At 49.7% G+C, this 14,827-nt stretch overlaps 1 protein-coding gene across 1 annotated transcript in view; it reads right to left on the bottom strand.

Annotated features, from left to right (window-relative positions):
- The window catches only part of ARID3C (AT-rich interaction domain 3C), a 115,698-nt gene that overhangs the window by 28,326 nt on the left and 72,545 nt on the right, over positions 1–14,827 (bottom strand). The window contains exon 3 of the mRNA XM_083402943.1: positions 4,017–4,089. Within this exon, the coding sequence (XP_083259069.1) occupies positions 4,017–4,089 (73 nt within the window). The remainder of the gene's footprint in view (positions 1–4,016; positions 4,090–14,827) is intronic.

Raw genomic sequence — 14,827 nt, 5'->3', positions numbered from 1 at the left:
ATGTTGCGCTAATTAACTGGGAGGGGGAGGCTGGGAATGGGGGGGGGGGAGGAGAGAGGGGAAAACGGACACGCACACAAGGCAGGAATTGTTTAAAGAAAGAAGATTTGGGAGAAAGATGCTTTGCAGGCTTGGCATCCCAGAGAGAATCATGGGATGGAGGCGCAAGATGGATTTATCTCCCAGTCACCAAATGAGTCTAGGCCAGAATGGAGATTTGACCCTGTGGCTGTCCGGACTTCATTCTGCCTCCCTATGTGCTGATCGTCGAAGAATTGATGCTTTTGAATTATGGTGCTGGAGGAGACTCTTGAGAGTCCCATGGACTGCAAGAAGATCCAACCTATCCATTCTGAAGGAAATCAGCCCTGAGTGCTCACTGGAAGGACAGATCCTGAAGCTGAGGCTCCAAGACTTTGGCCACCTCATGAGAAGAGAAGACTCCCTGGAAAAGACCCTGATGTTGGGAAAGATGGAGGGCACAAGGAGAAGGGGACGACAGAGGACGAGATGGTTGGACAGTGTTCTCGAAGCTACCAGGATGAGTTTGACCAAACTGCGGGAGGCAGCGGAAGACAGGAGTGCCTCGTGTGCTCTGGTCCAGGGGGTCACGAAGAGTCGGACACGACTAAACGACTAAACAACAACAAATGTGCTCTTTGTGGGGCTGCCTCAGGAGACAATCCGGAAGCTTCCGTCGTTTCAAAATGTAGTTGCCAGAGTTGCCAACGCAGGTGTTGGATTATTATTATTATTTATTAAATTTGTATACCATCCATCCGAAGATCACAGGGCAGTTCACAACACTGATCAGGTCATATTGCATTGATCTTATTTATACTGGCGACTCAATACCATTGCAGGTCACATTCGTACATGAAAGTGGACCTTTATATGATACAGTGGTACCTTGGTTCTCGAACTTAATCCGTTCCCCTCGACTCCCGAAACCGTTCGGAAACCAAGGCGTGACTTCCGAAGCTTCCTGCACTCAGTCGGAAGCCGCGTCCGACGTTCGGCTTCCCAAAAACATTCACAAACCGGAAAACTCACTTTCAGGGTTACAGCATTCGGGAGCCGATTTGTTCGAGTACCAAGGCGTTTGAGAACCAAAGTTCTATTTTGTGCTCTTTCCACCTTTTTATTCTTTTAAGCTTTTTCTTTAAAAAAAAGATTGTTGACGTTAATCTTTATTTCTTCAGGTGTGTGTGTGTTATTCCCATTGTAAGGTGGCAGGATATTTTCCTTGGCAGGTCTTGTCCCACAATCCCTAACAGAAATGCTTCTGGTTTTTTAACAAATGTCATTTTAAACATTTTCTTCAATTCACTGTATATCATTTCCAAAAAAAAAAAATTAATTTCTCTACATCACCACCACATATGATAGAAAGTCCCTTCCTTTTCTTTACATTTCCAACATATGTTTGACTCGGTTTTATACATTTTTGCTATCTGTACTGGTGTTATACAGTGGCGTAGCGTGGGTTGTCAGCACCCGGGGCAAGGCAAGTAATTTGCGCCCCCCCCCCGGCTGCACTGTCCCTCCCCCAGATAGTCCCTCGCTCTCTCTCCGCACCGCACCGCATGCCTGGCACCCCCCCCCCTCCACAGTGGGCGGCGACCTGGCGGCTTGGATCGGATTCGCACAGCCAGCACTGCAGTGAGAGAGAGTGAGTGAGCCAGGTAGGGGCAGAGAGCTGCGAGTGCGAGCGCGCCCCACCCCCAGATGTTGCGCCCGGTGCGGCCGGGCCCCCCTGCACCCCCCACGCTACGCCACTGGTGTTATATATTATCTACACATCATTTTCATACAATTTTCTTTCAAAAGAGCACCGTCTGTAAATTTTAAATCTGTTTTCCACAGTTTTTCCCAATCCTCAAATTGTATATTATGTCCTATATCTTGTGCTCATTTGATCATGGCCGATTTTACCTCCTCATCTTTTGTTTCCCATTCTAGCAGGATACTATATGCACCCTTCAGCAACTTCACTTTTCCTTCTATAACTTCCTTTTGAAATCTAGAATTGTAGAGCTGGAAGAGACCCCAAGGGTCATCAAGTCCACCCCCAGCAATGCAGGAATCTCAACTAAAGCAGCGCTGACAGATGGCCACCCAACCTCTGCTTAGAAACCTCCAAGGAAGGAGAGCCCACTACGCCCAAAGGAAGTCTCCAGAATGAGGCAGTAGCTATTTCGCTTCACATTGGGGCGCAAGGGGAACAGTACAATGTCAAAATACAAATTTGCAGAAACCAGACGGAAAACCCCTGCATATATTTGCGTGAGACGACCCTCTCAGGTCCCATCTTGCAAAGCATCCTTGCTCGGCTGGTGTTGTTTGCTGTTGCTGTCCCGCTCCCCACCCCCACCCCCGGGCCTGAAGTGATAGCAGAGTAAAATAATAATAATAATAATAATAATAATAATAATAATAATGTATCATTTATACCCCGCCCATCTGGCTGGGCTTCCCCGGGCACTCTGGGCGGCCTCCAACAAAATATTAAAATGCCGTAATACATCAAACATTAAAAGCTTCCCTAAACAGGGCTGCCTTCAGATGTCTTCTATAAGTCTGGTAGTTGTTTTTCTCCTTGACATCTGGTGGGAGGGTGTTCCACAGGGCGGGCGCCACCACCGAGAAGGCCCTTGGAGCTGGACCTCAGTGTCCGGGCAGAACGATGGGGGTGGAGACGCTCCGTCAGGTACACTGGACCGAGGCCGTTTAGGGCTTTAAAGGTCAGCACCAACACTTTGAAATGTGCTCAGAAATGTACTGGGAGCCAATGTAGGTCTTTCAAGACCGGTGTTATGTGGTCTCGGCGGTCGCTCCCAGTTGCCAGTCTAGCTGCCGTATTCTGGATTAGTTGTAGTTTCCGAGTCACCTTCAAAGGTAGCCCCACAAAGAGCGCATGGCAGTAGTCCAAGCGGGAGATAACCAGAGCATGCACCACTCTGGCGAGACAGTCTGTGGGCAGGGAGTGTCTCATCCTGCGTACCAGGTGGAGCTGATAAACAGCTGCCCTGGACACAGGACTGACCTGCACCTCTATGGACAGCTGTGAGTCCAAAATGACTCCCAGGCTGCGCACCTGGTCCTTCAGGGGCACAGTTACCCCATTCAGGACCAGGGAGTCCTCCACACCCAACCGCCTCCTGTCCCCCCAAAACAGTACTTCTCTCTTGTCAGGATTTAACCTCAATCTGTTAGCCGCCATCCATCCTCTAACCGCCTCCGGGGATTTAGGAGGAGTGGGGTTCATGAGGCGCACTGTCCGCCTGGTGCCCAGGCTGGAGCTGGGCAGGGCAAGAAGCGGAAGGAGACGGGCAAATTTCCTCTCCCCACTTCCCTGCTCTGACAGCAAAGAGCAAGGGGAGGCACTTGTTTCCCTTCAGCTGGGATGGGCTGAAAGTTCCCCTTTCGGCTGGGGAGGAAGCGTGATAATAGAATCACAGAACTGCCAGAGTTGGGACCCCTAAAGGCCATGTAGTCCAACCCAGGAATCTCAGCTAAAGCTGGGTATCCAACCTCTCATTTAAAAACCACAATGAAAAGCTATGAAGTTTATGGGAAAATAGTGGTAAAAGAGAGGGAAGGGTAAAGCCAAAATATTAAGATTAAAATTGAGATGAAAGTAAAGGAGGGAAAGGATTTTCTGAACGAACAATGGAAATGGAATACAAAGGAGGGAGGTACGGGGAAGTCCAGGAAAAAAGCTAAAGCAAGATTTCTTTCGAAAGATGAAGCTGTTTTTAACTGTTGTTATTTTGTGTGTTTGCTTTTTTATATGTTAATGTGTTTTTTCTTTATTGTATTCTTTTTTTTCTTCTTTGTTCTTTTTTGTCTTGATTATATTATACTATGAAAACTTAATAAATATTAAATGAAAAAATAAAATAAAAACCACAATGATAGCAATATGATTATGTTGATGCACTGACGGTGCATTAGGGGCGGACGTGAATTCCAGCTCCTCCCTTCTCCAGAACCCCGGAGAACGCCCGACTCACCTCTCTTTTGCATGAAGCCAAACAAATCATCCAAGAACTCTTTCCGTTTGGGGTCGGTATCCAGTTCGTAGAGCTGCAAATGTGGGAGAAAGGGAGGCAAGAGATTAGGGCAGGGCAGGAAAGGGTTTGGGCCCCCTTTCCTAGAGGCCAGACCCCCCACAATGGTCAACAACAACAACAACAACAACTATTATTATTATTATTTATTATTTGTACCCCGCCCATCTGCCTGGGTTTCCCCAGCCACTCTGGGCGGCTTCCAACAAAAGATTAAAAATACATTAAACTATCAGCCCTTAACAACTTCCCTAGACTGGGCTGCCTTCGGATGTCTTCTCAAAGTCAGATAGTTGTTTATTTCCTTGACATCTGATGGGAGGGTGTTCTACAGGGCGGGCACCACCACCGAGAAGGCCCTCTGCCTGGTTCCCTGTAACCTCACTTCTCGCAGGGAGGACACCGCCAGAAGGCCCTCAGCGCTGGACCTCGGTGTCTGGGCTGAACGTTGAACAAGAACAAGGACAATAACAGCAGGCCTTCAGGGAATAGATGTGGGGAGGGGAAGAGATTTGCACTACCTTGAACCCCATTAGGTCTCCCCCAAAATGTACTGCAGACTCCAGGACATCATTTCTTTATTTCCCACCTTTTCCTCCAAGGAGGTGCTGTGCATGGTTTTGCTCTCCCTCTTCCTTAAACCCCCACAACAACCCTGTGAGGTAGGTCAGGTTGAGACGCAGTGACTGGCCCCCCAAAGTCACATGCAGTGAGCTTCACAGCTGAGTGGGAATTCGAACCCAGGTCTCCCAGGTCCTCCTCTGGCACTCTAACCACTATGCCGCAGCAGCTCCCTTACGATCAAGCTCTGGCCCCCTCTGCCCATCGTGCAAATTCAAATCGATGGTTTATTGCCTCTGTTCCCCACCACATCCTTCAAGGAGCTCAGGGCAACCTGCAACTCTGTAAGACAGAGTTGTTCCGCCTACCCTTTGGCTTGGAATCAACTTGATCGCCTTCCCCTCTTTCCTTTTCCCTTTTTCCTTCTGTGTTGGAACTCCTATTTGGGGACTTCCCTGGCTTTTTTCTGGCCCAGTTTGGATAGTTAGCCTTGGTGAAGACTTGACGTTTTTATCCCCAAAAAAGTTTTGGATTGAGTTTCCACTGAAATGAGGTTGCATTTTAATGTTTTAATGTTGTATTTTAATCTTGTTTTTAAGCTGTATTTCAATCAATTGCTTTTATATTTGGTGTTAGCTGCCCTGAGCCTGGTGTTGGCTGGGGAGGGTGGGGTACAAATAAAACTTATTATTATTATTATTATTATTATGGTTCTGCCCTACAATCACTACAACCACCACCCCGTAAGGTAGGCCGGGCTGAAAGGCAGGGACTGGCCCCCCCAAAGTTACACCCAGCAAGTTTCACGGCCGAGTGGCGATTTAAACCCAGGTCTCCCAGGTGTGACACTCTAACCACTACACAACGCTGCCTCACTTTGTGGGTGACCCAGGAGAAGATGCTGCAAGTCCTACTCTTCCCATTTGCAGGTCCTCCCCTTCCTCTGAGAGCGGGGGGGGGGATGAATCTGCTCCTCACAAAAGCTGATTGGGGGGACAGCTTGTGCTTCTGCCACCAAATGGGTACCTAATTTCTCCCACCCACGCCAGAAGGTGGCGAGAGCCAAAAGGGTCCCTCTCCCTCTTTGCAACCAGAGAAGAGGCCGATAGCCAAGAGCCGTCCGCGGCTCCCCCAAGGGAGCCATCGCCACCCCTCCTGGTCCTCCACAGTGATGACCTTTGACCTTTGCGCGGGTGGAAGAAATAAATATTTGATGGTGCTCAGGCGATCGCTGTTGAGCCTTCCTTGACACCTGTAGGGACTGCCTCCATCTCCCTGGCCACCTCCTCCCTTACATCAGGGCAATTAGCAGGATGGGGGCAGCCCCCTACTGACCTCTGACCTCTATTATCCGGGCTCCAGCAGAGTGAAATTGATGGGGAGGGGAGGGGGGCCGCTGCGCTGAGTACCTGTGCCTTCTTCCCCTAATGAAATCCGGGGACGTTCTGATTCCAGACTAGAGACTCGGTAGCTTTTTAAAAAGGTTGCCTTTTTTTGCAAATATTCCAGAAACAATCATTCTTTTGGTCATGCATGCAAACACAGGCATCAAAACTGACCGCTGCCAGGATAAGGCTTTAAAAAGAATTGTTTTCTGCATGTACGGTTTAGTGGTTTCGTAGCCACAAACTGAAGCGGCTGCGATGTGGCAGTGATCGCACACCCTCTGCAACTGCACCAGGTGAGCCCAGATGTTGAGCAGCTGGAGAAGCCCACGTTTCGTTTTTAAACCAAAGCCAAGTTTCTAGTCCTTAAGACCGCAAATGGAGCCTAGGAAATATGTGGGCTGTGCGCGAGAATCCGGAAAGTGCATTACGAAAAGGAATCAAGGATTTTCTGGATCTACATAACACCCACATTAAAAACCAGACTGAGGCTTTGGGGGCACAGAATTTGAGCAGACGCAGAACAGGAGCTTTCTCAAATGAGAAACAGGATTCGGGTCATATGATTCTCTACACCTCAGATACCTTCTCTCTAAACAGATCTGACTTGGGTAGGCAAACTGCACAGATGCCCAGCTCAGCAAATATCCATTTGCCCAACATTCCTACATGGATTTGCACCCAACCCTTATGTGGAGAGTGGGGCCACACTGCTGGGAGCTTGTCTTGGGGGAGCATCTCCCGCGGAGCCCCCCAAAAGCACCAATTACCTTCTCCCAGGGATCCACCTCGCACCAGTGCATTTCCGAGCACAATTCCGAGCACAATTCAAAGTGTTGGTGCTGACCTTTAAAGCCCTAAACGGCCTCGGTCCAGTATACCTGAAGGAGCGTCTCCACCCCATTGTTCTGCCCGGACACTGAGGTCCAGCGCCGAGGGCCTTCTGGCAGTTCCCTCACTGCGAGAAGCGAGGTTACAGGGAACCAGGCAGAAGGCCTTCTCGGTGGTGGCGCCTGCCCTGTGGAATGTCCTCCCAACAGATGTAAAAGAGAACAGCAACTACCAGGCTTTTAGAAAACATCTGAAGGCAGCCCTGTTTAGGGAAGCTTTTAATGTTTGATGGAAGCCACTCAGAGTGGCTGGGGAAACCCAGCCAGATGGGCAGGGTATAAATAATAAATTATTATTATTATTACCTCTGGCTAGTTTTTGAATTATGGTGCTAGAGGAGACTCTTGAGAGTCCCACGGACTGCAAGAAGATCAAACTTATCCATTCTGAAGGAAATCAGCCCCGAGTGCTCACTGGAAGGACGACCCGGAAGCTGAGGCTCCAAGACTTTGGCCACCTCATGAGAAGAGAAGACTCCCTGGAAAAGACCCTGATGTTGGGAAAGATGGAGGGCACAAGGAGAAGGGGATGACAGAGGACGAGATGGTTGGACAGTGTTCTCGAAGCTACGAACATGAGTTTGACCAAACTGCGGGAGGCAGAGGAAGACAGGAGTGCCTGGCGTGCTCAGGTCTAGGGGGTCACAAAGAGAAGGACACGACTAAACGACTAAACAACAACACTGGCTAGTTGCCACAGCACCTCTTTGTGCACCTGTGCACCCCCCCCCCACCTGCTTCTCCAAGGCCACTTTGCCCAGTCCCAGTCATAACCCCCAGCCCTTTCCCCATCAATTCTGCTCCACATGTCCTCTGGTCAGAAGTTATAGTGTGACCTACGTACGCCATTAGCACATGGGCCTGAATCCAGGAGGTGATTCTGATGTTCCTAAACAGCAAAGTAAGACGCAGTGTGGAGGAAGACCTTAGGACTCTTCCCCAAAGCGAAGGGGAAACCCCTTTGCTCAGCCAGGAGTGTCCTGCTGGGCGATGGGCGTTCATCGCACGTCCAGGTTGGCACGACTCCTCTCCTGGCTCAGACCTTTGAAACTGCCACATTCCCCAGCTCCAAGGAAAACAGCCAAGAGTGGCAGCCGCTCTTTTAACTGAGCACATCACATTAGATCAGAATCTGCGGCGAGGAGGCTGTCACACGGTGGCTTGGCACGCCTCGTGGCGAACGGGCACCATGCCAGCTGGAGAAGGGCCATCTGCACAGATTGCTGCTTCATGATTAACCCTCGGGCTGCCCGGCTGTCTGGAGGCTTAGACCTTTGCACGGTCCAGTACAGTGGTACCTCGGGTTACATACGCTTCAGGTTACATACGCTTCAGGTTACAGACTCCGCTAACCCAGAAATAGTGCTTCAGGTTAAGAACTTTACTTTAGGATGAGAACAGAAATTGTGCTCCGACGGCGCGGCAGCAGCAGGAGGCCCCATTAGCTAAAATGGTGCTTCAGGTTAAGAACAGTTTCAGGTTAAGAACAGACCTCCGGAACGAATTAAGTACTTAACCTGAGGTACCACTGTATATCTGAAGAAGCATCTCCACCCCCATCATTCTGCCCGGACACAGGTCCAGCTCCGAGGGCCTTCTGGCGGTTCCCTCACTGTGAGAAGCAAAGCTACAGGGAACCAGGCAGAGGGCCTTCTCGGTAGTGGCGCCCGCCCTGTGGAACGCCCTCCCATCAGATGTCAAAGAGAACAACAACTACCAGACTTTTAGAAGACATCTGAAGGCAGCTCTGTTTAGGGAAGCTTTTAATGTTTGCTGTATTACGGTATTTTAATATTTTGCTGGAAGCCGGCCAGAGTGGCTGGGGAAACCCAGCCAGATGGGCGGGGTATAAATAATAAATTATTATTATTATTATTATTATTATTATTATACTGCAAACTGCCTCCCCCAAGAACCGAGAACAGCTCCCATGGCTTTCCATAATGCTACATATGGCGTCAGCTCCCCTCTCCAATTCCGTGGCCACCTCTGGCTTGAGCCTGCTGCTCTGGGTTTCAAGACCTCCCTGGGCTAGTCTAGCTGCTCACACTGGTAGGCAGCCGCGAACTCTCCTGCCCTCCCATTCTTGGCTTCCTCCCAAGGCCAGCCCCCTCTGTCCTTCCCAAGAATGCAGATTGTGACACCATCAATCCATGGCCACTGTTCAGATAAGCGCACTTTCAGCTTCTGCCTTCTGGAAGAAGGTACAGGGTTATAAAGACTAGGACTAGCCGCCTGAGAAACAGTTTCTATCCAAATGTGATTTTGGTTTTAAACACAGTGTAAGGTAGTGGGTGGCGCTGTGGGTTAAACCACAGAGCCTAGGACTTGCCAATCAGAAGATCGGTGGTTCAAATCCCCGTGACAGGGTGAGCTCCTGTTGCTCGGTCCCTGCTCCTGCCAACCTAGCAGTTTGAAAGCACGTCAAAGTGCAAGTAGATAAATAGGCACCCCTCCAGCGGGAAAGTAAACGGTGTTTCCATGCGCTGCTCTGGTTCGCCAGAAGTGGCTTAGTCATGCTGGCCACATGAACTGGAAGCTGCATGCCTGCTCCCTTGGCCATTAAAGCAAGATGAGCGCCGCAACCCCAGAGTCGGCCACCTAATGGTCAGGGGTCCCTTTACCTTTAAGGTAGTCTCTGTGGGAGTATATTGTATTTAATTATGGGGTATCAGAGTTTTTAGGGGGCTAACCAGGCTGGGATAGCAGGCTTGTGGGTTTTTGAATGTCTGGTGTAGATTTTTTCAATTTCGTTGTTCTGCATGGGACAATAAAAATAAAGATCATTGTATCGTAAGCATTGAGCTGGCAGCTGCCCCAGCCGGCGTGCTTAGAGCCCGCTTGGCCACAGCTCCGTTGCAATCCTTCCGCTGGCACAGCGGGCTCCCCGGTGCAATTTGTAGCGTGGCCAGAGAAAATAGGACTAGCGTTTTGCAGCATGTGGCCAGGTATCCGGAAGTGGGCAGGCAAGGTCTTGGCATGTCCTGTGCGACGGCTGCATTCACAGGCAGCATGCACAAAAGAAAGGGATTCTGCGATTCCTGAACTGCAGGGGGCTGGACTACAGGACCTCTGGAGATCCCTTCGAACTCTACTATTCTAGAGTCAGTTCCAGGAAGGAAAAAGGAAAGAAGAGGTGAGCTTCTGGGTTGCAAACTCAGCAACCCGCCCACCACCAAATGAGGTTCTAGGGAAGATTTGCAAGGCCCAGCACTAAGAGTCTATCTAGATTGGTACTGTCCACTCTGACTGGCAGCAGCCCTCTAGGATGCCGGCCCTACCTGGAGATGCAAGGTGGCACACGTGGTTCTCCCACTTAATCTCCGCAACAACCCTGTGAGGTAGGTTAGGCTGAGAGGCAGGGAATGGCTCCTAAGGTCTCACCCTGTGAGCTTCAGGGCCAGGTAGGGATTCGAACCCTTGTCTCCCAGGTCCTGGTCCAACACACTAACCACTACACCGCACTGCCTGTCAAGGTTCTGCTTTCAGGTTTCCCACAGGCATTGGGCTGGCAACTGTGAGAACAGGATGCTGAACTAGAAGGGGCTCTTTTGCCTTGATCCATCCACAGGACTCTTGACTTGTGCTCCTAGATTATTTTATTATTTACTTGTTTATTCAGAAAGACTATATACATTTAATTGGGAAAGACACCCTCAAAGCAGTTTACGTGAAGATGAAACAAGAAAACAAGAAGAAGAAAAATTACAGCACTTTAAGACAAGCAAAAAAAGTTAAAATACCAAGAGCCGATTAAAATTCACAGTAGTTTTCTAAGCATCTGGGCAGACTCATCTAAACAAGGGTGCTTTTAGCAAGCGGTGAAGTGCAGTGGCCTGCCTGGTGTCAAGTGGCAGGGAGTTCCGAAGGGTACCCGCTGACACACTAAACCACCGAGTTCTTATAAATACAGAACGGGTATAACATGACTCCTATTGTAATGCAAGTTTTGCTGATCAAAGTGGTTGCGTGGGCACATCTTGTAGGTAAACTGGCCCTGTGTTGTTAAAGGCCTTATTACCTTTAGGCACCAGGCAAAAATATTCCACCTTTGGCCATTAAAGAATCCACGGTCTGTTAAAGCTTGATGGTGGCCACCGTTGATATTATGATTATTTTACCATTATGGTTCTCTGCTACTACGCTTTTTATTATGTTTTTATGATTGGTGCTCTGCGATGTGTTTTTAAGGTTGGGATCTTTGAATAAAGGGCGGCATTCAAATCGAAGAAATAATAATAAATAATAATATACTAATGGCAAAACCAGGTGTGGTCGCAAATGGGCAACCAGTTCAGACCTCTGAGCACAGGGGTGATGTGTTGACAAGGCCTTACTCCCGTCAGCAATCGGGCTGCAGCATTCTGCGCCAACTGCAGCATCCGGATAGAGCACATTGCAGGAGGAACCAGCTATGGCAGCCAGGCTTCTCTGGTTGCACCTATAGTACCTGTTGCATTTGGTCAGTGGCATAGCGTGGGTTGTCAACACCCGGGGCAAGGCAAGTAATTTGCGCCCCCCCGCTGCACTGTCCCTCCCCCAGATAGTCCCTCACTCTCTCTCCGCACCGCACCGCACCGCACACCTGGCACCCTCCCCTCCACAGTGGGTGGCGACCCAGTGGCTCGGATCGGATTCGCACAGCCAACACTGCACAGTGAGAGAGAGTGAGTGAGCCAGGTAGGGGCAGAGAGCTGCGAGTGCGAGCGTGCGCCCCCCCAGATGTTGCGCCCGGTGCGGCCGGCCCCCCTTGCACCCCCCACGCTACACCACTGCATTTGGTAAAAGCCACTTTGCGCCACAGAGGCTACCCGATGTGTCGGAAGGCCAGCCAGCTCCCTCCCTCTTCGGCCTGGAAGGGATCCAGCCCCAAGGGAAAGCCGCTTTGCCAATTCCAGGCGATTACATAATCCGGGGTCAACGGTGCAGCACGAGCCCATCAGACGCTTGCACGATGAAACACACACACACCCCTCAAAAAAACCCTGGTTTTGCGGACTCTGCACCCAGGAGAAGGGGAGGGGAGGGAGGGGGCGCCAAACTGCCCAGAGAAAGCAGAACCTGCAACTTCCCTCGTGGCATTGCTGATTCCCGGCACCCTGCCCAATATTAGATATGCTGACGGGCCGTTTTGAGGCCCCCACCGCCACCACAAAACCACACACACTCTCAGCCACAGAAACCCCTCCAGAGTTTCCTCAGAGGCTGATTAGAGAGGATTTTTAGTCGCTGAATCATCCGCCCGATAAAAGGCACCAATCAACAGGCGGAACCAGAACGATGGCCCTTCGAAGGACGGTGTTACTTCACAAATGGAAGCTGCAAGGGTTTGTAAAAGAAGGAGACCCATCTGAAGTGCATTCTCCTCTGTCCCATTTGGCAGCAGGAAACCACACCAGAATTGAAAGAGGGTCTACTAATAAAGAAAACCGGTGCATTCCTAAATTCACCACGGAGTGTCAAAATGTGCTGTGGCTCAGCCAAATGGGCTCCCGGCCGATTGATCAAAATGGGCTTTTGTTTATCCATCTGACCATTCAACTGGTGAAAGCTTCTGGTCCGATTTCATAGAATCACAGAACTGGAGAGTTGGAAGGGCACCCAGGGGTCATCCAGCCCAACCCCCTACTGTATCACAGTTGACTCATGTTAAGTCTACTTGTAGTCTACTGTTGTTTAGTTGTTTAGTCGTGTCCGACTCTTCGTGACCCCCTGGACCAGAGCACGCCAGGCACTCCTGTCTTCCACTGCCTCCCGCAGTTTGGTCAAACGCATGCTGGTAGCTTCGAGAACACTGTCCAACCATCTCATCCTCTGACGTCCCCTTCTTCTTGTGCCCTCCATCTTTCCCAACATCAGGGTCTTTTCCAGGGAGTCTTCTCTTCTCATGAGGTGGCCAAAGTATTGGAGCCTCAGCTTCAGGATCAGTCCTTCCAGTGAGCACTCAGGGCTGATTTCCTCCAGAATGGATAGGTTTGATCTTCTTGCAGTCCATGGGACTCTCAAGAGTCTCCTCCAACACCATAATTCAAAAGCATAAATTCTTTGGCGATCAGCCTTTCTTATGGTCCAGCTCTCACTTCCATACATCACTACTGGGAAAACCATAGCTTGAACTATAAGGACCTTTGTTGACAAGATAATGTCTCTGCTTTTTAAGATGCTGCCTAGGTTTGTCATTGCTTTTCTCCCAAGAAGCAGGCATCTTTTAATTTCGTGACTGCTGTCACCATCTGCAGTGATCATGGAGCCCAAGAAAGTAAAATCTCTCACTGCCTCCATTTCTTCCCATTCTATTTGCCAGGAGGTGATGGGCCCAGTGGCCATGATCTTCGTTTTTTTGATGTTGAGCCTCAGACCATATTTTGCGCTCTCCTCTTTCACCTTCATTAAAAGGTTCTTTAATTCCTCCTCACTTTCTGCCATCAAGGTTGTGTCATCTGCATATCTGAGGTTGTTGATATTTCTTCCGACAATCTTAATTCCGGTTTGGGATTCATCCAGCCCAGCCTTTTGCATGATGAATTCTGCATATAAGTTAAATAACCAGGGAGACAATATACAGCCTTGTCGTATTCCTTTCCCAATTTTGAACCAATCAGTTGTTCCATATCCAGTTCTAACTGTAGCTTCTTGTCCCACATAGAGATTTCTCAGGAGACAGATGAGGTGATCAGGCACTCCCATTTCTTTAAGAACTTGCCATAGTTTGCTGTGGTCGGCACAGTCAAAGGCTTTTGCATAGTCAATGAAGCAGAAGGAGATGTCTTTCTGGAACTCTCTAGCTTTCTCCATAATCCAGCACATGTTTGCAATTTGGTCTCTGGTTCCTCTGCCCCTTCGAAATCCAGCTTGCACTTCTGGGAGTTCTCGGTCCGCATACTGCTTGAGCCTGCCTTGTAGAATTTTAAGTATAATCTTGCTAGCGTGTGAAATGAGTGCAATTGTGCAGTAGTTGGAGCATTCTTTGGCACTGCCCTTCTTTGGGATTGGGATGTAGACTGATCTTCTCCAATCCTCTGTCCACTGCTGAGTTTTCCAAAGTTTCTGGCATATTGAGTGTAGCACCTTAACAGCATCATCTGTGTAGAGTCGTCTCTTTGTGGTCTTCTAAGACCCCTCAAAGGGACCTAGGTAAAAGCCTGGAGGACAAAGTCTCAGAGACACATTCATGATGCCTTCATATCAGGATCCTGGGAGAGATCTTGCAGCTTGAAGGAGCCGCATGCTCTCTGCAGCATTGCAATGAACAATGAGTAAGAGGGTGCTGGATCAGGCCCAAAGGCCTGCATTGTCCAGCATCCTGTTCTCACCCGGGGCAACCAGATGGGGGAAAGTGGTGCCAGGCTGCATATTTCTAAAAGCACAGGTGTCCCATTGGGGCAGCCCTGCCAGGCTCTGTGCAAAGCAGGATCCGAGCCGAAGCACCTGTGAGGGCTGTTCACCTGGACCCCCGAGGCAGAGCGAAGCAGAGGCAACTGGATCAGTCTGGATTCCAGAAAGAGGGAGGGCGAGCGAGTGGAATCCTGCTCTTCAGCACAAACTTCATCAAACGACCCTGGATACAGATTAACTTCCCCGTTTGGCATTATTCGGTTATTGCTGCTTTGCATGCAGTTTTATCAGCTGGGAGGGGGCAGAGGAAATCCCCCAGAAAGCAGGGCAAAGATGTGAAGACGCAGCACCGGGGGGGAAAGGCGCAGGTTTGCAAGAGATTTGCCTGCATTGATTTACAAGTGCAGGGGCACACTGAGGAAGAATGACTGCAACTGAAATTGGAAAGTGGCACGTCTCAACAGTAGGGGTTGCCATCCATGCCTTAAAATGGGCAGGAAAACGGCACCAAGACAGAGGAATTATTGCACAGCAGGTTGAAAGAAAAAACCCCTGAGAGGTCTCCCAGAAACCAACATCACTG

The sequence above is a fragment of the Podarcis tiliguerta genome, assembly GCF_965153285.1.
Source record: "Podarcis tiliguerta genome assembly, chromosome: 11".
NCBI lineage: Eukaryota > Metazoa > Chordata > Lepidosauria > Squamata > Lacertidae > Podarcis > Podarcis tiliguerta.
Note: the sequence above shows the minus strand (reverse complement) of the source record. Positions and strands in the feature narration are given on the sequence as shown.